Raw genomic sequence first — 24,321 nt, forward strand, 5'->3', positions numbered from 1 at the left:
TGAAAACAGTTATATGCATGCAGTCATGAATATGCAATAGATGGACTGGCGATGCCGTATCGCTGCTTTCCCTTTTCATATATTATTACATGAAATCATAATTATTCTATATTTTCGTATATGTATATATGATATGTCTCCCTTCTAACAAAATTAGTTACAGTAATAATCGTCCTACAAATTAAATCAATTATCAATCCATTTCTTTTCATCATTCTCGGTGGACGAAATTTGAATGGAAATAATTCTATATAACATACAATGGAATAAGTGGTTATATGATGCTATCAGCTTGATCGTTGCATATTCATGAAGACATGCATACAACTGTTTCATCAAAATTATGAGAAAAAAAATTTAATGCCATAATTTTATTATTCCTTGTCCGATTTTAATGAAACTTTCAATGTTTTGTTAGATTAATTTTACTTTATCTGTTCAAATCATATTATTTTCAACCTGGATTACTCCATTAAACCAACGGCATTGCATAGTGCGGCATGAGGCAAAGAGTAAGAGTTCTCAAACAAAATCACTATTGTCAACTTGTGAATATACTAAAAAAATCATGAAAATGGTGGTGAAAACAGGTCCTGTGTCCAGTGGTGTGAGTGGTCACAAATAAAAAGATCTCAGTGAAAAAAGCTGAAGAGTGTTGAAAAAGTCTGAAATAGAAAGAGCTCCCATACTTTTTGTACAGAGGAAGGCCAAAAATAAGCTGAAATTAAGCTGGAAAAAAAAATCTGAAATCAGATAAAAATCTGAACTCTCACACCCCTGCCTGTGTCTGAAAACATTAGCATATCGTACTATTACTAAAAAGTGACTGATGCCATATTTTTATACAATGCTTGTACATCTAACTAAATGAGGATTCTGAAATCTATTTAAAGCATAAAAAATATGCATATGCATGTACTAAAGGTGGTTGATATTATGTAATGCATTTACATCTAAGTATGAAATGAAGAATTCTGAATTCTACTTTAAGCATGTATGGGAAAAAGATATGGACATACAAAAAAAAAAACAGGTGAAGACAAGAATAATATCAAAAACTTAAAGAGCAAAAAATTAGCAACTAAATATACTGTACTGTAGATCTAAATGGTAAATTATCAAATGTCAATGAAAACTTGTACAAGTAAATGAAAGGGTGAAGTAGCTGATGGTCTACATTAGCAAGAAAAGAATTGATGAGATAGGAAGTGACTTTGTTGCCAACACTTCAATTTTTCTTGAATGTCCAAATGAAAATTGATGTAGTGAGGAATTAAATATACAAGAGAATAATGTCTCAAAATAAGAGTTAAATGAAGTCTTAAAGAAAATAATATGCCATCTGCAGCATAAGCTCTCAAAAAGAAGATTCATGTCTTGATATTAAGAGTCTGGTCTCAAAATAAAGAGTGAGCACGATCTCAAAAAATGAAGAGAATGTACATGTAAGTGCTCCATATGGAGAGAAAGGTCTCAAAATGAGGCGAGCGAGAAGTCTCAAACTAAACAAAAGAGTGTAGAGTCTCAAATTAATAGTGAGTAAGATCTCAAAAATTAAAGAGAGTCAGTTCTCAAAATAGAAATAGAATAAAGTCTCAAAATGAAGAGTAAAGTCTAAAAATAGAGTGATTCCGGTCTAAAAATGGTGAAAGTCAGGACTCAAAATGAAGGGTGTGCTTGTGTAAAAATAAAGTGTGATAATTTGCTCTCAAAAAGATTGAATCATGTCCCAAAATGAAGAGAGGGTGAACAATACAAATGAAGAATGAAAAGATTGAGTAAGGTCTCATAAATTAAGAGAGTCAGGTCTCAAAATCAAAAGAACATAAAGTCTCAAAATGAAGAGTAAGGTCTCAAGATAGAATGAGTCAGGTCTAGCTTTCAAAAGGATTGAGTCAGGTCCCAAAATGAAGAGAGGGTGAACAATCAAAATGAAGAATGAAAAGATTGAGAAAGGTCTCATGAATTAAGAGAGTCAGGTCTCAAAATTGAAAGGACATAAAGTCTCAAAATGAAGCATAAGGTCTCAAGATGGAATGAGTCAGGTGTAGCTTTCAAAAGGATTGGGTCAGGTCTCAAAATGAAGAGCGCGTTGAACAATAAAAATAAAGAATGAAAAGATTGAGTAAGGTCTCATAAATTAAGAGAGTCAGGTCTCAAAATCAAAAGAACATGAAGTCTCAAAATGAAGAGTAAGGTCTCAAGATAGAATGAGTCAGGTCTAGCTTTCAAAAGGATTGAGTCAGGTCTCAAAATGAAGAGAGGGTGAACAATCAAAATGAAGAATGAAGAGATTGAGTAAGGTCTCGTAAATCATGAGAGTCAGGTCTCAAAAAATAGAAAGAACATAAAGTCTCAAAATGAAGAGTATGGTCTCAAGAAAGAATAAGTCAGGTCTAGCTTTCAAAAGGATTGAGTAAGGTCTCAAAATGAAGAGAGGGTGAACAATCAAAATGAAGAATGAAAAGATTGAGTAAGGTCTCATAACTTAAGAGAGAGTCAGGTCTCAAAATCGAAAGAACATGAAGTCTCAAAATGAAGAGTAAGGTCTCAAGATAGAATGAGTCAGGTCTAGCTTTCAAAAGGATTGAGTCAGGTCTCAAAATGAAGAGAGGGTGAACAATCAAAATGAAGAATGAAAAGATTGAGTAAGGTCTCATAACTTAAGAGAGAGTCAGGTCTCAAAATCGAAAGAACATAAAGTCTCAAAATGAAGAGTAAGGTCTCAAGATTGAGTAAGGTCTCATAACTAAAAAGAGAGTCAGGTCTCAAAATCGAAAGAACATAAAGTCTCAAAATGAAGAGTAAGGTCTCAAGATAGAATGAGTCAGGTCTAGCTTTCAAAAGGATTGAGTCGGGTCTCAAAATGAAGAGGGTATCAAGGGGAGACGTCATGAATTAAAGAGAATGGAGCCACCTCACTATACATTATTATGGAGTGTACCTACATGTATTAACAACAAGATGAATTCCTCTGGCCGTCTCACCTGCATCACGCGATTCAATATAGCAGCAGTGCTGATTTTGAAAACTACTATAACTCGCACAAGATGTTCAGTGATACTTGGTTACTCTTATTTCTACGTTTTATGAACTAGACCCATACACTTATAGAGATACATTGTATGATGGTAATTCAACAAATACCCCCAACGTGGCCAAAGTTCATTGACCTTACATGACCTTTGACCTTGATCATGTGACCTGAAACTCGTACAGGATGTTCAGTGATACCTGATTACTCTTATGTCCAAGTTTCAAGAGAAAGATCCATCAACTTTCCAAGTTATGATGGTAATTCAACAGATACCCCCATTAAGCCAAAGTTCATTGACCTTTGACCTTGGTCATGTGACCTAAAATGCGCAAAGGATGTTCAGTGATACTTGATTACTCTTATGTCCAAGTTTTGTGAACTAGACCAACACACTTTCAAAGTTATGGCGGTAATTCAACAAATACCCCAATTTGACCAAAGTTCATTGACCCTAAATGACCTTTGACCTTGATCATGTGACCTGAAACTTGCACAGGATGTTCAGTAATACTTGATTACTATTATGTCCAAGTTTCATGAATCAGATCCATAAACTTTTAAAGTTATGATGGTAAATCTACAGATACCCCCAATTCGGCCAAAGTTCATTGACCCTAAATGACCATTGACCTTGGTCATGTGACGTGAAACTCATGCAGGATGTTCAGTGATACTTGATTAACCTTATGTATAAGTTTCATGAACTAGGTCCATATATTTTCTAAGTTATGATGACATTTCAAAAACTTAACCTTATGTTAAGATTTTGATGTTGATTCCCCCAACATGGTCTAAGTTCATTGACCCTAAATGACCATTGACCTTGGTCATGTGACGTGAAACTCATGCAGGATGTTCAGTAATACTTGATTAACCTTATGGCCAAGTTTCATGAACTAGGTCCATATACATATTAAGTTATGCTGTCATTTCAAAAACTTAACCTCAGGTTAAGATTTGGTGTTGACGCCGCCGCCGCCGCCGCCGTCGGAAAAGCAGCGCCTATAGTCTCACTCTGCTATGCAGGTGAGACAAAAAACCAACATATTTGACAATAATACTAAAACTATGTGTATGCTATCATGAGTGAATGAATTATGAGTGATGTCTAAAATATTTGCTGAATAGCACTTGTATCTACTCGACAAGATGATTTAAGCATAACTAAATATTTGCCATGCACGGTGATGTGTTGTAAAATTGCATGATGTACAAACCTCGATACATGACTGCGGAATAAAACAATAAGGTCAGAATAAATACTAAGATATAGAAATATTTTGTTTTAAATAAGAGCAAATTTCATGGATTTCAAACCTTACTTTAGGAAAAAAAATCAAATCACTCAATGACAAAAGCCAAAGTAAAGTTAAATACACATTTAATATTAAAGGTTAATCAATAACACACTAATGAATTATTGTATCCAGTTGTTCCTTCAATTCATAAAGTCAAAGTTTATGACAGTTAACCCTATCTTAACTGGGCTATTTCAGATCTTGGCCGCTGATCGTGCGATCGCCGCAAAATTTTGCATGCGCATAGAGCCGGATGTAAACTTTAAGAGTGTATGGTAAAATTTTTAAAAAATTAATTCTTTATATTTTTAATTAATTAATTATGCAAATAAGCGTATGAAATTTGCCCTAAATTTTGTTTTTTGTGTATGTTTTTGCCTTTAACTAAATTTATATAGCTAGTAGAATGTTAATTTTTGGTTGGAGTATCAATTATTACATTTCTAACAAATATCTACAAAAAAATTGAAAAAATTTAATTAATTTCTTATGTATTTTATTGTTTTTTAAATTCTTATGTATTTCTATGTTTTTTATTGTTTTTTTCCAATGGACTTTGTCCGGGACCCTTCTGCGATCATAAATAGCATAAAATAAATCCAATTAAACCAACAAAAGTAAAAATAATCATACATCTATGATTTTTGGTTGAAAAACACAATTTGCATTGACTTTGTACACGGAATCACGTTTTTGAGCAATTTCGGGTCTGACATGCACTTACAAAATGTTGCGTAATTTCAAAAATTTTGGTCTCAAAAGATGCACAAGACTAGAAAGTAAAAAGTCAGTGAGCGGCGCGATCAAAAAACTTTGCGCGACGGCGTAGTGATGAAATTTGTCGAGGGGGGGGGTCAAATTGACCCCCCCCCCCAGTTTAATAAGGGTTAAACAAAACTGATTTAAACATTAAGCAAAAAGAGGAGGTCTTTTGATATCACACTATTGGCACTTGTTCCTTTCATATGGTTGCCAAATTTACAGACTGAGTGATGTTGCTTCCCAAAAGTAACCCACTCCTCAACCTTACCCATCATCAAAGATTACAGACATCATACTAACCGGTACCTTGCATCTCAACAAATAGGGTGTACGGTTGTTACGACGCTATCACTATCCTTTGGGGTGAACTGTGTTCTAGAGTTGGAGTTACGTTGTTCCCAAACTAATCCACCTCGCCTTGATTCCTAAATCGTCCCACCTAACAACCTAGCTCATCATCAAAGTTTATAAGCGTTATACTCACCAGGACCTTGCATCTCTACAAATAGGGGTACGGTTGGTACGTCACTATCGTAGTGATCCTCCTGGGTGTACTGAGATCTAGAGATGGAGTGACGTCGCTTCCCAAACTGACCCACCTCGCATCGATTTCCAAATAAGCCCACCTCATAACCTAGCTTATCATAAAAGATTACAGACATAATACTCACCGGGACCTTGCATCTCAACAAATAGGGGTACAGTTGTTACGACGCTATCACTATCCTCTGGGGTGAACTGCGTTCAAGAGATGGAGTTGCGTTGTTCCCAAACTAACCCATCTCGCCTTGATTCCTAAATCTTCCCACCTAACAACCTAGCTCATAAAAGATTACAGACATAATACTCACCAGGACCTTGCATCTCTACAAATAGGGGTACGATTGGTACGTCACTATCGTACTGATCCTCCTGGGTGTACTGAGATCTAGAGATGGAGCGACCTTGCTTCCCAAACTAACCCACCTCACCTTGATTCCTAAATCGTCCCACCTCATAACCTAGCTTATCATAAAAGATTACAGACATAATACTCACCGGGACCTTGCATCTCGACAAATAGGGGTACGGTTGTTACAACGCTATCACTATCCTTTGGGGTGAACTGCGTTCTAGAGATGGAGTTACGTTGTTCCCAAACTGACCCACTTCGCATTGATTCCCAAATTGGCCCACCTCATAACCTAGCTTATCATAAAAGATTACAGACATAATACTCACCGGGACCTTGCATCTCTACAAATAGGGGTACGGTTGGTACGTCACTATCGTAGTGATCCTCCGGGGTGTACTGAGATCTAGAGATGGAGTGACGTCGCTTCCCAAACTGACCCACTTCGCATTCTTCCTCGTAATCTCCGAACACATCGTCAAACTTAGATGGCCCGTGCTTCTCCTGTGAAAGGGGGTCATGAGAATCACAAGATATTCCTATAAAATTTTCTACCCTTGAGTTTGAATACATTATCTCTGTCAACCACACTACCTTCTTACATTTCTTCATTATTTCAGCAACAAAGATCTACATACTCTCTTCGTTCTGCAGCTGCTCCTTCCTATGTCATTCCAAAATTCAGAAAACAGGCCGGTTTCAACTCCTTTCAATCTCTGGCCCCCCGTCTTTGGAACAAACTCCCTCCATCTCTTCAAAACCTCTCTTCTCTTGACCTCTTCAAAAAACATCTCAAAACACACTTATATAACCGTAAACCTTAACTTGTCTTACATGTATGCCATCAACAGCGCTTTGTATCCTCTGGAAAAAGCGCTATATAAATCCAATTATTATTATTATTATATTATTACTAGCCAGTAAAGTTCATTGAAAATGTATTCTACATGTATGAAGAAGAATAGCAGAAAACTACTTGCACTGATCAAGATTATCCCGCACTATTCGATTACCCTTAAATTCACCTTATTGAAATTGAATAGAACGCAGTATTACATGATATTGCAAAAAAAAAAAAAAAAACATAAATATAAACTACAGAAAAGCCAGATTGGAATTTAAAATTCTGTTTATCATGAGTGGATGCATAAAATACATTTTCGGATAACATTTTGAGGGTATAGATATACATGTAGAGTTTCTGGACAGAAATACCTGTTTGCTCTGGGGATTTTTTTAATAAACTGCTGACATTTGTCTATCATCAGCATCACAGGCGGCAGTTCAATTTTCAAAAAAAAAAATTTAAACTGATTTTAAAATCAAGCCCTCAAATCTGTGGGAACGTAGCCGTTCCACTCCAATATAAAAGAGAGTGAAGTTGCAGAATAGAATCTCTAGCATTTTTAGAGGACTTAAAAATCCACTTAAATCAATCGATCAGTGGAGAAAAATCATGTCTTTTCTCTCACATTTGTAGCAGCTGGGAATATTGTTGGTCGTCGGGTTTGGCTGTCGTCGCGTACTTGAGAGGAATGAAGGGTTGCTAAGGAGTGCCTTCTCTTTGGACTTGTAGGTTCAGGATTCTAAATATAATGGAACAAATTGGTGAGAAACATTTTGGGATGAATATATGATTTTTGTCAGCATTCATGCAAATGTGAACAATGTTAGAAATAAACCTTCTAACACCTACATGTAGCCTGCTAAAAAAAATGTATGCTTAGGCCAACGCAGGGCATAGAGAATGAGATATAATTGGTAAATAGTTGTAACTGTGCCCCTTTAAAGCAGTCAAAATCAAATAATATTACCTTGTAGTCATGTTTGCAGGCTCCTCTCTTACTGTAGAGGCAGTTCGTGTCTTGGAGAATGTGATAAGCATGGCAAAGATACTCCAACTGTTGGCTTACTACTGCCATAAGACCTGCAATTCAAGACACAATTTCAATTATGTCCCAATATGGAATTCATGGGAGAATTTCACAGAAAACCGAATTATTTAAGTTACCATAATTGAAAAAAATGAATTGCGAAAAGCCAGTGAAATAATCAGAATCCAATCAAAAGTAAACAAAAAAAAAGGCAACAGAGGGAAGTACTCCGATGAAAACCGTGTACGTTTGGCATTTGTTCCCTAAGCTTAATCTGCAAACTGCATATTTTAATTGATAGAAAGTTTCTTAGGTTTTTCCCTACGTCGTTCCCTACTTACAATTGCTTTACAAATACATTTTGTACATTCATTCATTCAAATTGGTGTATCGCCAAAATGTCCTCATCAAACAGTCGAAAGACTGATGCAAACAAAATTCAGATATCAAAGTAAACACAAATTCATAATATAATAATAGTGAAATAATGCTTTCCAGTGAGTTCCCTTTTTTTCATTTCTGTTATTCATATTCTGATGTGTTCCTACTAACTTTATAAATTTGTTTGAAATGAAGAAGAATAAATTCAATCAATCAATCAATAATACATAACGAATAACTGAACATAGGCATATTGCACTAACTTAGTATCAAAAATATATAGTGGAGATCACATAACAAAAAAGGTTAAAACAAAATGTATACAATAGTGTATTGTACAACGCCTACTTAGCTTGTTGTATGCGAGCAAATGGAAGGCTGAATGTCAAACATTCGTACCGTTGCACAAAAGACGTACCATCCAAAATGTACCGTTGCACGGCTTTAGGAGGTGACGTCACAATACGATTCAATTCATGCGCTCAGTAAAAATGCAGGTGCAATACGCGTATATCCTGCTGGCTAAATGCGCGATGCTGCCTGCCCGAGGTGTTTGCTTGTGGGATTTTGCTTTTCGCTTTCCATATTTTCGCTCCCTTTTCATAGATTACTACAGGAAAAACTCTTTGTTTTTTCATAAATTCGCTAAACTCCGAGGCGTTGTACAACACAAATAGCGAATATTCTTATTCGTGCAATGGTGCGAGATTTCGCATTCGGTGAAAAAAAGAAACACTCTATTCAACTCGGCTAACGCCTCGTTGAATAGAGCATCTTTCTTTCACCTCATGCGAAATCTCGCACCATCGCACTCATGCCTATTCGCTATTTGTATACCATATAGTGGAGAAAAACGTAGTACATGCATTGAAACTCCATGAACAAATCTTTAAGTTTTGAGGAAAGTTATTTAAGAAAAAAAATCTGGGAACTGTGATCAATCAGTTGATCATTCAATCAATCAATCTGACTTACCATGTGTCAGTCTATCTGCGTTGTCTAGGAGCAACCAAGATCCACTCTGAACAGCGCCCGAAAGGAACCTACCTACCGTCACGATACTACTGTCCACAGCACAATCCAATGTAACTACATTCTGGCCCATAAACTGAACGTTTTAGAAAGAGAGAGAGAGAAGAAACGAAAAACATGTTGCAGTCAAGCACATACCTAGTCTGCAGGCACAGACCTTTGGTTTTCAGAATTCGCACAATGCATAATGCAGAGTCTGAAGAAGTGAGACTACATGTAGATTCACTATGTACTGCAGCTGCTGCCTCTTCTGTCAGAGAGTTTGGAGTCTAGTCTTCACTCCAGACACGGTAGAATTGGTTAGTTAAAGTGTCAAATATGAGTCTGTGCTTGCAGACTAGCCGTGGTGTAGTGGTTCTGACTCTCGCCTTGTAAACAGAGGGTCGTGTGTTCGAATCCCACCGCGGTCTGGCGTCCTTTGGCAAGGCGTTAATCCACACTTTGCCACTCTCGACCCAGGTGCTAAATGGGTACCCCGCAGGATGTGAAAGCCATTGCAGCTTGTCCAGTACTGTGTGCGCCTCACCGGCGACTGACTGGAATACTCCCCAGGGAGTGGAGGATGTGCACACATTGTGTGCGGGAATGACTGATTGAATCCGATGACCGGGGTAATAATATATCTGTAAAGCGCTTAGACACGTCGTTCCGATGTATTAAGCGCTATATAAAAAACGGATTATTATTATATTATTATATCGGCCAACCTTGAAATAAACAAGAGGGGAAATTGGGGCATTGTTCACAAAAATATGGACATAGTGTTTAAGGTGGTTCTCTCTTTCACCAAGAATCAAGACTGTTCTCATTAGCAGTACTGCCAACTTGAACAAGACCATTTCAGCATTTCTAAAAACTGAAAATCAGTATTTTGGTGAGGAAATTAGTATATATATGCAAAGAAATACAATTGGACAACACATTAAACTGACACTTTATAGAATTTTTGAATCAGTATTTTGCATTAGACCATCAGCATTCTTCTCTTTTTTTCTATACTAAATGCTGAAAACCAGTAATACTTAGCAGCTCTATATTAGGGTCAATAGGCAGGTATGCAGTTAGTAAACTTCAGTATCGACATTCTTTCTAGTTGCTAAATGTATCAATCTAACAACTTCAAGGTATCCTGACTATTCAGCCCTTTTCCAGCTTACGATAAATACAGAGTGATGCAGGATGTATGAATCCTTTCTTTTCGTGCCACACCCACACTGTGCTTGAAAACCTCTTTCTTGCTCTTGTTATCCAACAGCTGTCATGTCTCAAAGCTAAGTTCTTAAGCACTCCCAACTATTATTTTGGCCATTTTTAAAGCTAATTTAAAGCAATAGGTACATAGTCTACTTTGTAGCTTTTAATCCTGAACCCAACACTAAGTGATTACAGGTCACTGAAACATGATCAGAGGTGGGTAAAGAATACCAAGAAGAATGAAAAAGAAGCAATAAGCTTCAAGACCACAGCCATATTTTAATCATATTGTCTTTCTTTAAGAATCATTATTATCTTTTATAACTTTAATCCAAGGTATGATCTTCTACATCTCAACTTACATTAGCCAGCTCCTTGACCGTTTCCGTCTTGCCCACCCCGCTAGGACCGATGACCGCACCACACTGCCTCTGCCTCATAGCATTGGTCAGGCTCATGTGGCACCGGTCAGTCAGCGGAGTGGCCACCAGGCGAGGACCGGGTCCGAGGTACTCATGGTCATATGGGAAAGTAGCTCCTAGTTGACACACCCGCAGAGGGCCGAACGCAAAGCCGGTCCCGACAACAGTTTTGGTTCTAGGTCCAGCAGCTTCTGCGCGTAGAATACAAGAAGAAGAAGAATATTTACTATTATTCCATTATTTCTAGCACATGCAGGTATTTCAAGGAATAAATTCTTGCCTGGTACTCATTTACCTCACCTGGGCAGAGTCTGACAAATTCAAATAAATGCCTTTCTAAACAACCACTCACAATGGTGGTCTCTTGCGTTCATTCATTACATTTATGTATACATGTATATATAAGACAAAAGTTAATACTCATATCTTTATTTTGTATTTCATTATGAATTATATTAAGGATAATTTTTCATATTGCATATGTTAACACATTGTGTTATGTTAAGTATTATATTATTTTTGAATGAAGAAATAAAAGCAAACAAACAAAATGATATGGTGCTGCATGAGGGTGCATTTGATTGCTTCTGAAAAACATGCGCCACCATAAAAATGTTCTGGAACACGACAATCATCATCATCATCATCATCACCATCATCATCATCACCATCATCATCATCACCATCATCACCACTATCATCACCATCATCACCATCATCATTATCATCAGCATCATCACCATCAACATCACCATCATCATCATCATAATCACCATCATCACCATCATCATCATCATAACCATCATCACCATCATCATTATCATCATCTTAACCATCATCACCATCATCATCATTATCATCACCACCACGATCATCATCATCACCATCATCATCATTATCATTATCATACCTCGTGTTTGTGGTTTATCTGTAATGGTGGAGAATTCATCAGTTGTGGTTATCACAGACTTGACCGCTTCGCTCTTCCTGCCAGTCTCCTGGTCTGGATCAACCACGGATTGAGCACAGAGCACCGTCTTGAAGTCCATGTCATAGTGCAGCACCTTCCTCCAGTCAAAGTCTCTATCAGAAAGCTCTTTCTTTGCTAACAAATCTGGAAAATATAGCATGGAAGTTTAGTTTAATACATCACAATTGCTAGCTATTACACAAGGATGGAAATATCGTTAAGATGATAATGGTCATGACCAACAACATTAACCACTGATTCAGCGAAAAAAAACATTTGAAAGTCCATGTCATAGTGTAGCACCTTCCTCCAGTCAAAGTCTCAATCAGAAAGCTCTTTCTTTTCTAACAGATCTGGAAAACATGGTATGGACATTCATTAACAGAATGAGTACCTGTTCTTAGAGAAAGATAAACATATAATGGTCATACTGAATATCAATAACAATAAATTGAGCGCACAAGACAGTTTTAAAGTCCATGTCATAGTGTAGCACCTTTCTCCAATCAAAGTTTCTATTGGAAAGTTCTTTCTTAGCTATTTACAGATCTGGAAAATATGGCAGTTAGGCTATACCAATTTCTTCTAATATCAACTTGGTCTTTTAACACTACTTAGTCTAATATGGGTATACATTCAGTTTATATTACAAATTTTCATTTGACAATTCATAAAATAATAAGTACATGCAGTGAAATTAGACCAAGTGGGCATTGGACTAAATGAGAATTGGAATATCTAAGGAGGAGACCAACTGGTTGTAGACCGAGTCAATATACACTGACGATACTCACCTTCTACGATGTCTCTATGGTGCATGCCCTGCTCGATCAATGAACCAACCAGAATCTGGAGACGAGCCGAAGCCTCCGAGGTCACTGGATTCTGATTATTCTCCCTCAAGATCAGGCTGTACTGGTCGAGACGTCTCTGCAGATTATCCCTGAAAATGGAAGAGAAAAATGATTATGATGTTATGCCATGATAGGACATTTCTCACATTTTATTATACATTAATACCTAATCAATATTAATCAATACTTCTAGAGGAAGTATAACAGGAGGCAAATTCCAAATTTCTTTAGAAACTATTACCCATTCTTCTTCTGGCTAAACTTCTGATGCTCACTCATTTTACGGGTTTCTTATACCACTTGAAATTCCATTCCCCTTGTTCATGATCAAGTCATTTGACTCTAAAATCATTCACTACTCTCTGAAAATGATAACTGAAACAGTTGTCTCCTTCGTAAAAGCAAGGGGAAACAAAATACTACACCAAAGAAATCCACGACATAAACCAAATTTTGTGAAATTTTGGCTTCCCATAATTTATCTCAGAATAAGACTGTGGTCTAATATATACTGCACTTTGGAATACAGGCCCTGGTGTAAGTAATGGATACCACTTACCTAATCTGAGTAAGCTGTTTCAGATCACCCTTCCTGACGGCAGGCAACACGTCCCTACTCCAGAGCACTCCCTCTCCGGTGAGGACACACTGTGATGGGAAACGCAGCAGCCACTGGCAGAAGCTCTCCCGAACAGCCTTCTTTAGTTGAGCCTCCACGTCGGGGTCTGCGGAAGGGTTGCGGTCTAAAGAGCTCAGTTCGGACAGGATATCTCCAGTTACGATGCCTGCAGGTGCAATAATGACATGCTTTGTTTAAAGGGGCTGTAAAAATGCACATTTTTTATAACAAGATACTATCAGTTAATCTCATCAAAGGATTTCAGTAGCAATACACTGCTAGTGCAAATTTATTATGATGAGTTTTAGGCAACAGACCCCTGAACCTTTTAGCTAGTGTACTGTGGGGGGGCAATCCGATTTTTCCTTTGATCCTATTTATTTATATATCAAGCATTCCAAGGTTAATATCAAGATTCACATTTTGCTAACACAACAAAATATGAAGAATTCAAAACTCTTTATATGAAGAATCACAAACGACAATTATTGGTATCAAGAGATGGTATTCAGAAAATGGCTTGTCATGGCCTACATACAATGGAATACACTGGCTGATCCATTTACATGTAAGTATGACAACCCCTTGAACTACACACACATGTAGGCTCGCATTTTCAAAACAAGTTTCAATTGTACAAAACCATGCTTTATGCAGATTTCCAGTATTATGATATTATCTCACTTCAATTGGGCGCCCTTTACCAAATGCCCGCATTCATAACTGGACTTTTCTATGTGTACGCAATGCAATAAGCGTAATTATGTACAAAAATCTGCATAATCCATGGTTTGTACAGTGGTACAAGTTGAAACCTTTTTCAAAAATTCGAACCTCGGCATCAACTTGTACTCTTTTTCTTCCACTATACTTTACATGTATCATGAATTTCAAGCACACACAACAAGACATACTGTTGTAACATGTTGGGTTTTGTTTTTTTTTTCTTAGGTGCGTACCATTTAAGTGTGAATATTTACGCCTATTTCACTCACCATCCAGGCTAAAGGAAATAAAATGAGAAATGTGTAAGCACTATTTTATGCGCAATTCTCATCACAAATCAATGGGTGCTTTTTTGGTTACCTTCTCTTAGCCTTGATTCGAGGCAGGAGTGAAGTGTATTCCCCATGGTGGTCTTGATGGCGATCTCCAGTGAACTGAGCCAGGCAGGAGGAGATGGTTTGGACGGTAGGGGAGTGATCAGGCTCAGACGTTCATCAAGGGATCCACGGAGGGCCGTCGCCTCAAGCTTGTCAGCTGTAAGAGAAGGGAGTATAAAGGGAAGATTGAAGGTAAGGTATTCATGATTACGCAAAGTGCAAAAAGGAAATGAGACTGATGAAGATCTATTGCAATAACCAGTGACCTAACTTTGGTGACCCCCTCCCCCGGAAAAGTGCATGCCAGCTTTGCAATTTTATTGCAAGAAAAGATGAACGAGTATGCCCTATTTGATGTGGAGGATATGAAATAATAAATATGACTGTGTTTTCCATTTTTAACATATTGTTGCAATTCAGATGAAAAGTTAAATTGATCTAATGCCGATCAAAAATAAAATATATGTGCATAAACCTTACGCAGCGATGTCATCAAAGTCAGATTAAAATAAGATTTATTGAAATGCTAGATGATTACCGAGAAAAATTCACATTATTTACACATTTAACAAGAAAGCTTTAGACTAGCTTCAAACCAAAACAAATACTTACAATTCAAAAGCAGATCAAGCGCACTCATGCCGTCTTCTGAACTGGTCGGAGCCTCGAAGTCTAAATGACGAACTCCAGGAAACAGAGCCCTCACTTGAGGGATCCATCTCTGCCTATCCTTGAAATTCGAGAAGAGATCGATGAGCTCATGGTTGCTGAGGAAGCACAGCCTAGGGTACTTTCTACGGGCCGTTTCAATGGAGTACTTGGTGGCCGAGAACGGGTCCAAGTTTGCGAGAATGTCATCCTGATGCAAAGAAAAGAAAGAAAAAAAATCTTGCAGAAAGGCAATTCTATACAATATTTATGTCCGACTCCCTTCCAGAAATGACTGGTCTCTCATTTCTCATATTACCAAGTAATGAACTGGGGGCGTCGTGGTCTAGTGGTTATGATTCTTGTCTTTCAATCTGAGGGGCGTGGGTTCGATTCCCTACAGCAATAAATTTACTCATATTGTGCTGCACTCAACCCAGGTGAGGTGAATGGGTACGAGGGAGCAAGAAAACCTCGAATGCCAGAGCACCTGTAGGCAGCACGGCTATAGCCGGGGTAATGATAACATTATTGTAATGTGCAAGTGAGTTTATAGAAATTGTGATATATCAATGTACAATTATTATTATTATTATCAATATTAAATAATGATTTGAGCAGTTGATGAGATTAATTAAGAATAGAGAACAAGGTGGAACTCCCATGGCAGTCTTCCATGCATTATGCGATTCAATACAGCAGCAGTGCTGATTGTGAAAACAACTATTATTCACACACAAAAAACATTGACATGATAATTAAATACTAATTTCATTGACCTTTGACCTTGACCCTGTCACCTTAAACTTGTGTAAAATGATCAGTGGTACTTGACAACCCTTATGTCCAAGTAACATGCAAACGGTCCATTTATTTTCAAAGTTATGATAACATTTCGAAAACTTAACCTTGGTTCGGATGTCAATGTTGATACCACAACATAATCAAAGGTGATGACTAAAATTAGGTAATGGACAATTTTCTTCGAACACCTACTTGGATTTTTATGAGACTGTTGAGTAGTATGGTCAGATTGTCACCCTGCAACTCTCTGAAGCCCTTGGTTCCTTTCCGTCTATTCAGAATAGACAAGACCTTGGGGTCTTCAACCACGGCCGTAATAAACTCCTAAAGAAGTAACAGACAGAAAATTAAATCAATGTATGCCCTATTCCACTTTGCGACTTTAATTGCAATATGGCAATTGTCACAGATCAGGCAGGATCAGAAGAAAAAAAATTATCAGGAGGCAATGACATAATTGGTAAAAGTAGCATCTGTCTTGTTAACTCCACATCCTGGTGCCAGTGGTAATACATGCACGGTTGGAAAGACCTCGCTACATCAGCATTATCATATCACCATCATGCTCATCATCAACATCATCATCATCATCCTTATCATTAGTATAATCATCACCATTATTATCATCATCATCATCATCATCACTATCATCAATATCATCATCATCATCACTATCATCATCATAATCATCATCATCATCATCACGATCATCATCAATATCATCATCATCATCCCCATCATCATCATATTTCCACATGAAGAGGAAAGCTACCCTTCGACATTTACATGTACCTGGTATTTTTCGTCTACACCTTCAAACTGCTTGGCTAGATATGGCTGGTTCTCCCCTACGACTTCATCTGAAAACACCTGGCTCAGGTACAACCACTGCATAGGGATACAATGGAAATATGAGAATCAACCAGTGCTGCTGACATGATGACCACACTGAATCACTTCAAATTCAGTGTTTGTCCCCCCCCCCCCCCACACACACACTTAGCTTCTTCTTTTTTTAACCACTTGACTGCTATAGGCTGTAATGCGCACTGACCCCCTGGTGCTACTGAATGGGACTAACAAGTTAGATCTATTTGGGACTACAACCGTCAGCAACTTGGGGGAAAAATTCTAAATAATCACATCACTTTCCTCATCACTATTTCTAATATCCATTAAAAAAAATCATCCTCCCCCTTCTGACCCAGATCTTTCACTAAATTTATCACTCCTATCGTCAAAAGTTTCGTCAAAATCCTTCTGATTCACTTCTCCACTGCGAGTCGCCATTTTGAACTGAGCGTCGTATACTTTCACTATGGCAAATTGAATACAAACATTTATACATCACTACAAAAGTTTTGATAACTTTTTTGGAATAGCGCCATCTAATGTCCATAGTCTGAAATTTGATATACACACGCTGTTTTCATCGTAGGGGTATTGACAGCGTGGTGCTGACGCCTCAAACAGAAGATAGGTCAAGCACGTAACATTACGAGCCTCGCACAGATCGTACGCTCACCCAGCACGTAATATTACGTGCTACGCAGTCAAGTGGTTAAATCACTCTGATCAAATTGGTAAATGAAAGTCACATGTTCAGTCAGTCTGCAAGCCCCTGTGTTAATGAGCAAATAAGCAAGATTTATCCAAGTCCTCTCGTGGCTGAATTCATACCCCTGCAAAATCTCGTGAACTGTGAGACTTTTTTCTCACAGAATTTAACCATTTTCTCTTTGAGTAAAATTGATTATTCTTGTACCATGGGAAAGAGTATACGTTACTCTTTCGTATTGCTTATTTCTTTTGAATAAAATATTATGATAAATAAGTGAATTTCAGGCCTGAAAAAATGCCTCAAACTTAGTTTTCTTCTTCTGTTTTCTCTAGCAAATTGTGCAAAATTTTGTGTTTTAGGCACAAACATTATTTATATCATCAGAAAGCTCAAACTCTCTACTTTCATACAATGTGACTCTTGATATGTGACACCTTTTAGATGGGTCAGCAGCCAGCTTTTTCCATCAAGATGCAAGACAAGATTTCTGAAATTTCTGAGTAGCATAAAATCTAGAGTTCTGATTGGCTGAATAAAGTTTTCAAAACAACAGGCGTTGGTAATTTGAAGAGATTACCACATGGTGAGTGTGACCTTGCTGAGGCCAAGTGTAGGGAACATTGGAATTTGCGTGGGTGTGTGGTCTGTATGACCAATCAGAGCGCAGTATTTTTGTTTTTGAGCTGCTAAACGTACTTGGCCTACGCAAAGCTGGCTGATGACCCATCTAAACTATTTCGTTATAAAAATTATATCACATTAAAGCTTAGATCTTCAGCTTCATCATAATCTAAAAATCATTTGGGCTCAAACAAAAATTAAGTGTAAAAAGAACAAATTTTGTTGCGTGAAAATAATTATTTTGTTTCAAGTTTTAGATCAAAAGTTTCCCCTATATTACAACATTTCTTATACAATCCAAACACATGACCTGAAAGAATGATTTTTCTTCTTTATAAAGATACCAAAAACATGAAATTTGGCCAATATTTAGAGCAGCAATGGCAGAATAAAAAGAGGTATTTTGGTCCGCACCAAACTCATTAACAATGCAAAAACACTCTAGTCATGAATATCACTTGGATAAAAGAAGCTACTTTTTCAGGGCTTGCCGACTGACTGTGTTCTATTAAATTGAATTGTACTATTCATATACATGTACATGTACTGTATGTCTTCTATCATTATACCTTCTTCTGACAGACTGTCCATAGCTCCAGCATGTCCTCAACCTGCCTCAGGGTCAACGCCCAGGAATCGGCTTCAGGTCGAAGGTCAGCAAGATGAGGGGACACGAGCATACTCTGAAGGGTCAACTGGTTATCCTGTAGAGATTTCAAACAATGAGAGATGTCAAGTTTGGTGTCAACAGCTGGCATCGATGTTGGCCTATTTGTACACAAGCCACAGTATAAAACCAAAAAAAAAAAGATCTAAAGTTTTCATATGATCAAGCATACTTAAATAGTCAACTGGTTATCATGCAAAGATTTAAAACAATGACAGATTTCAAGTTGGGTGTCGACAGCTGCATGAATGGCCACATTTATATATCAGCCATGTATCCAAGGTGCATGTACATGTAAGATGTACACGTAGCTGGTGCTTTTGGTAGGCAAGATGAGGGGACACGCGCATACTCTGAAGTGTCAACTGGTTATCCTGTAGAGATTTCATATAATGAGAGATGTCAAGTTTGGTGTCAACGGATGGCATCGATGATAGCCTATTTGTACACAAGCCACAGTATAAAACCAAAAAAAAGAATCTAAAGTTTTCATATGATCAAGCATACTTAAAGAGTCAACTGGTTATCATGCAAAGATTTAAAACAATGAGAGATTTCAAGTTGGGTGTCGACAGCTGCATAAGTGGGCCCATTTATATACCAGCCATGCATCCAAGGTACATGTACATGAATGATGTACAAGTAGCTGGTGCTTTGGGTAGGCAAGTTGAGGGGACACAAGCTTACTCAGAAGGGTCAATTGGTTATCCTGTAAAGATTTAAAACAATGAGAGATTTCAAGTTGGGCGTAGACAGTTGGCGTCGGTGTTGGGCCTCTTTTTTACACTAGCCTCAGCTTCACACATGTAATAGAGCTGGTGTCATATAAACATACACAGGTCATGTGGCTCAATGGATAAGACTCCGGCCCTTGAACCACAAGGTCCGGGTTCGCATCACACTGCTAAACTTGTGTCCTTTGGCAAGGCATTTATCGACATTGCCACTCTATACCCACGTGCAGAAAATGGGTACCAGTAGGAAGAAATTCATTGTATGCTCGAGCACTAGATCAGAGTAGCCATGCTAAGGCCAGGGTAATAGTATGCAGCACTTAGAAACATTGTATTAGGTGTTATATGCTTATTATTATTATTATTATCATTATCATTATCATTATTATCATTATTATTATTATTGTTATTGTTATTATTATTATTAGAATATTTGTCAGAAGTGTATTCTAGTTGTTGATTCAATCCACATCAATCACTCAATTATCATTTGATACATTAAACAAAGAAAACATGATTTCTCCGGCTTTATTATTGCAAATTTCAAACTGGACATACTTGGTGCATACAGACAAGCATCTTGGCATTTTACCATACCAACGTCTCATACCCTTGCATTCTCAGTTGTGGTTCCTTCACTCTGGAACTCTACTGCCCTTCCTACAAAGTAGCAATAAGGATCTCTTTCACAAATAGTAATCAAGAAGTTAACCCTAATTCTCCCGGGGGGGGGGGGCCATTATGGCCCCCCCCCCCTCGACAATTTTCGCGATATATCTGCTGCGCAAAATTTTTTGACCTCGCCGCTCACTGACTTTTTACTTTCAAGTCTCGCGCAAATTTTGAGACCAAATTTGTGACGCCCAGGTACGTTACGACATTACGCAACATTATGTAAGTGCATGTCAGACCCAAAATTGCTCATAAACGTGATTTCATGTACAAATCCAATGCAAATTGTGTATTTGGCCAAAATTCATAAATGTATCATTATTTCTACTTCTAATGATTAAACTTAATTAATTTTGCCTTGTTTATGATCAGAATTAAGTCTGGAACGATTTCCATCGAAAAAACAATAAAAAACAAAAAGTAAAAAAACAAAGAAATACATAAGAAATTTAAAAAACAATAAAATACATAAGAAATCGGTCTTGGTACCAAAATTTTTTTCATTCACAATTGTTAGGAATGCTTTAAAGAATATTTTCACCAAAAAATAGCATTCTAGGAGATTTATTTAGTGAATCAGAGCAAAAAGTATGATTTCATGAATAAATTAGAATAATTAATTCATATAAAATAAAAATATATGAATTCAGTGAAATTTACCAATGCAACTGCGTAGATTACGTCATTCTCTACCATCATGCAAATTTTTGTTGTGATCGCGCAATCCACGGCTGAGATCTTAAGGGGGGGCCATAATGGCCCCCCCCCCCCCCCCCCCCCCCCCGGAATGACAAGAATCAAAATACCCCGGGAGATTGAGGGTTAAGCAATTATTTTCACAGTTGATTTTTTCCGTAGGTAAGTTGGTAGTTAAATGACCTAAGTTAGCTGAATTACGTAGGTTAGTTAGGTCAGGTCCACCAAAGAAAAATGTTGTTTGGAACAATTAGAGAAAAATCAAACTAGCATAATGCTGAAAACTTCATCAAAATCAGATGTAAAATAAGAATGTTATGACATTTTTTAAGTTTCGCTCAATTTTCACAAAACGGTGATATGCACAACTCAGTGACATGCAAATTAGACAGACGATGATGTCCCTCACTCACTATTTCTTTGTTTTTTATTGTTCGAATTATACAATATTTTGTTTTTTACAGATTTGACAATAAGGACCAACTTGACTGAACCATAAAGGATTAAACAATGCTAATTCCACATATTCAGGGAGGAATTGATCAGTTTCACCTGGCAATGAGGAGAAATTAGAATATTTCATATAATGAAATACAGAAGAAATAGTGAGTGGATGACATCATTAGTCTCCTCATTTGCATACCGACCGAGATGTGCATAAAACTAATTTGTGAAATTAAGCAAAACTTTAAAATGTCATTATTTTCTAATTTTAACATCCGATTTCGATGAAATTTTCATTGTTATGCTTGTTGAATTTGTCTCTTTTTATTCAAATCAACAATTGAATTATATATCATACACTGTAGTATTATAACTTACCTCTAACAGGTATTTCAATTCTTCATGTCCAATTAATGTGTACATATCAGATTTGGCCTTCTTTCCATCTTTCTTATCACTCGATGGTAGCTCAAAATCTGAAGAAAAAAATATAATTCAAGTAGGAGTGGGCTATACATGGGTCAAAAATACTTTTTTTGTAATTTCAATATGACAACAGTTTTTTTTTATTCCTTGAAATGTATCTCAACATGAAATGACAATATTTTTTGTCTCGGGTCCGAGAAAAAAGTGTGCCGGGCCAAAATCCAAAATGGCCGCCAAAACTCCCCACAATCACAGTTTTGGCCACAACTTTTTTATTTGGTGGTCAATTTCTCTGGTTTTGGTGTCTATTCATATGTTTTTGGGGGGCAGGCAATTTGTTTTTCCTATAATTAGTACTTTTAAACCATTATTTGTAGAGTTAAAAGGTAATTATACCTAAATTTTCCCATTTTTGTAGCCTTTTTTCAGCCAAAAAGTAGGTTTTATCATCTTGGGGTTCTGGGATATTAGATGGTACGAGGTCAACAATAGCAAGCAGCTTCCTATAGCTATATTGCTTTTATTCCTCCACTTTGGGTTTTACGGATATTTGTGAAATATATCTTATTAAATAAAAAAATGTCAATTATCCATTGGGGCTATACAGTATACATATGTACAATGTACTGTACATACATACTGCACTGCATAAATGCATTGGACACCATGACAGATAACAAGGCTTGTATAAACTATAGTGTCATAGAAATGAGCTCTCAGGTTTAGAATTAGATGTCTCAGAAATTGAAGATATGTTTTGTCTCAGAAATTGAGGACATGTTTTGTCAAATATGCTAATTCAGGGGGCGGAGAGAGGTGATTTACACTGTAGCTATTCTGGGCCCCGTTGCATAAAAATTTACCATTATGTTAACTTAACTTAATGGTAACTTGCATGCAATCCTTTATTCTGATTGGCTGTTGATCAGCGTTACCATGATAGTAGACCTAGTAGTTACCTGACCCCATAAACATAGGCCAGTTAGACACCAGAACCAGGTTAAAAAAAGCCTCCAAATGAAGAAGATATGGCTAAAAATGTGATGTACGTATATATACATGTTTGTGATCATAGGTAAGTGTAATTTACGTTGCTGGTTTCACCATGTATATCAGCTGGCAAGGAATCAAATTCACAATCTAATTCTAAACCTTTGAAGCTCATTTCTATGACACTATAGTTTATATACAGGCCTTGTCATATGCCATGGTGGTCAATGCATGGATGTATGCAGTGTAGTATGTACAGTGCATTGTACACCGTATAGCCCCTATGGATAAATGACATTTTCGTTTATTTGATAAGATATATTTCACAAATATCCGTAAAACCCAAAGTGGAGGAATAAAAGCAATATAGCTACATGAAACTGCTTGCTATTGTTGACCTCGTACCATCTAATATCCCAGAACCCCAGGATGATAAAACCCACTTTTTGGCTGAAAAAAGGCTACAAAAATGGGAAAATTTTGGTATAATTACCTTTTGACTCTACAAATAATGGTTTAGAAGTACTAATCATAGGAAAAACAAATTGCCTGCCCCCCCAAAACATATGAATAGACACCAAAACCAGAGAAATTGACCACCAAGTAAAAAAGTTGTGGCCAAAACTGTGATTTTGGGGGGTTTTGGCGGCCATTTTGGATTTTGGCTCGGCACACTTTTTTCTCGGACCCGAGACAAAAAATATTGTCATTTCATGTTGAGATAAGGTAAAAGGAACACAAAAAAACTGTTCCCACAGTAAAACCAAAAATCACCCATTTATAGCCCACTCCTAATTCAAGTTGCAGAAGTTTCATGGTACACCATGCATTCTTTTAAGGTCACATGTGGAGCGTTTCATGAAAGGATTAGAATACTTATTTACAACAACAAAATTTATCAAAATAATCTAGGCTTGTTTGAAACGATGTTTGTTTCATCACCACATGCTTTTCCTGGTGAAGCTAACACAGGAAACAATAAGTGGTACTACACAATAAATGGACGGGCGTTTTTCATTAATTTTTCTCATCTTCGTTTGCTCACCACTCTGTAAGTATACATGTTCCTTTTAAAAAAATCATTTGGCAGATATCATTTCTTTTCATTATTCTGAGTAATTTTTGTTCAATTCTGTGAACATTTTTAATAAGTTGTTACCAGTACCAGTGTTTATCTTCAAAGCTGATAGGCCCTGTTGCATTAAAGTGATAATTTCACTTTGTTCTGATTTAAAAAAATTCTCCTTTTGGTTCCTGAAAATGGGCTAAACATTAGGCTTATAGTGTAAAAATACCATCCCAAAAGTTTCAAAGTATTATATTTACAGGATCAATTTTAAAACCTTGGAGATGTAAACCAAAGTTTGAAAATAATTGGGAGTTGATTTCAATGACTATGTGTATACAGGGAATCTGTGCACCACAACACATTAATTCTAGAAGAACACAGCATGACCTACAGTGTGTACAAGATACACTGAATGTACAGTGCAGCTAATAGCGTGTGTATAGGAGATACACACAACAGAAGGCAGTCAAAATAGCCAACGGACTTTTTGAATTGGAGAAAACTGGTCATAAGCTGAACCCGTCTACTAGACGGTTCTCAAAATCAGGCTA

General features: G+C 37.0%; 1 protein-coding gene across 1 annotated transcript in view; it reads right to left on the reverse strand.

Annotated features, from left to right (window-relative positions):
• Positions 1-24,321, reverse strand: part of LOC129274945 (dynein heavy chain domain-containing protein 1-like) — an 88,872-nt gene that overhangs the window by 21,393 nt on the left and 43,158 nt on the right. Inside the window, exons 26-39 of the mRNA XM_064108440.1 lie at positions 21,664-21,761; positions 18,642-18,776; positions 16,683-16,778; positions 16,083-16,214; positions 15,051-15,297; positions 14,422-14,595; positions 13,276-13,501; positions 12,657-12,805; positions 11,803-12,006; positions 10,833-11,083; positions 9,220-9,352; positions 7,804-7,916; positions 7,462-7,575; positions 6,319-6,493 (exon numbers count right to left, since the gene is read on the reverse strand). Coding sequence (XP_063964510.1) covers positions 6,319-6,493; positions 7,462-7,575; positions 7,804-7,916; positions 9,220-9,352; positions 10,833-11,083; positions 11,803-12,006; positions 12,657-12,805; positions 13,276-13,501; positions 14,422-14,595; positions 15,051-15,297; positions 16,083-16,214; positions 16,683-16,778; positions 18,642-18,776; positions 21,664-21,761 — 2,247 coding nt within the window. The remainder of the gene's footprint in view (positions 1-6,318; positions 6,494-7,461; positions 7,576-7,803; positions 7,917-9,219; positions 9,353-10,832; positions 11,084-11,802; positions 12,007-12,656; positions 12,806-13,275; positions 13,502-14,421; positions 14,596-15,050; positions 15,298-16,082; positions 16,215-16,682; positions 16,779-18,641; positions 18,777-21,663; positions 21,762-24,321) is intronic.

The sequence above is a fragment of the Lytechinus pictus genome, chromosome 13 (assembly GCF_037042905.1).
Source record: "Lytechinus pictus isolate F3 Inbred chromosome 13, Lp3.0, whole genome shotgun sequence".
NCBI classification, from domain to species: Eukaryota; Metazoa; Echinodermata; class Echinoidea; order Temnopleuroida; family Toxopneustidae; genus Lytechinus; species Lytechinus pictus.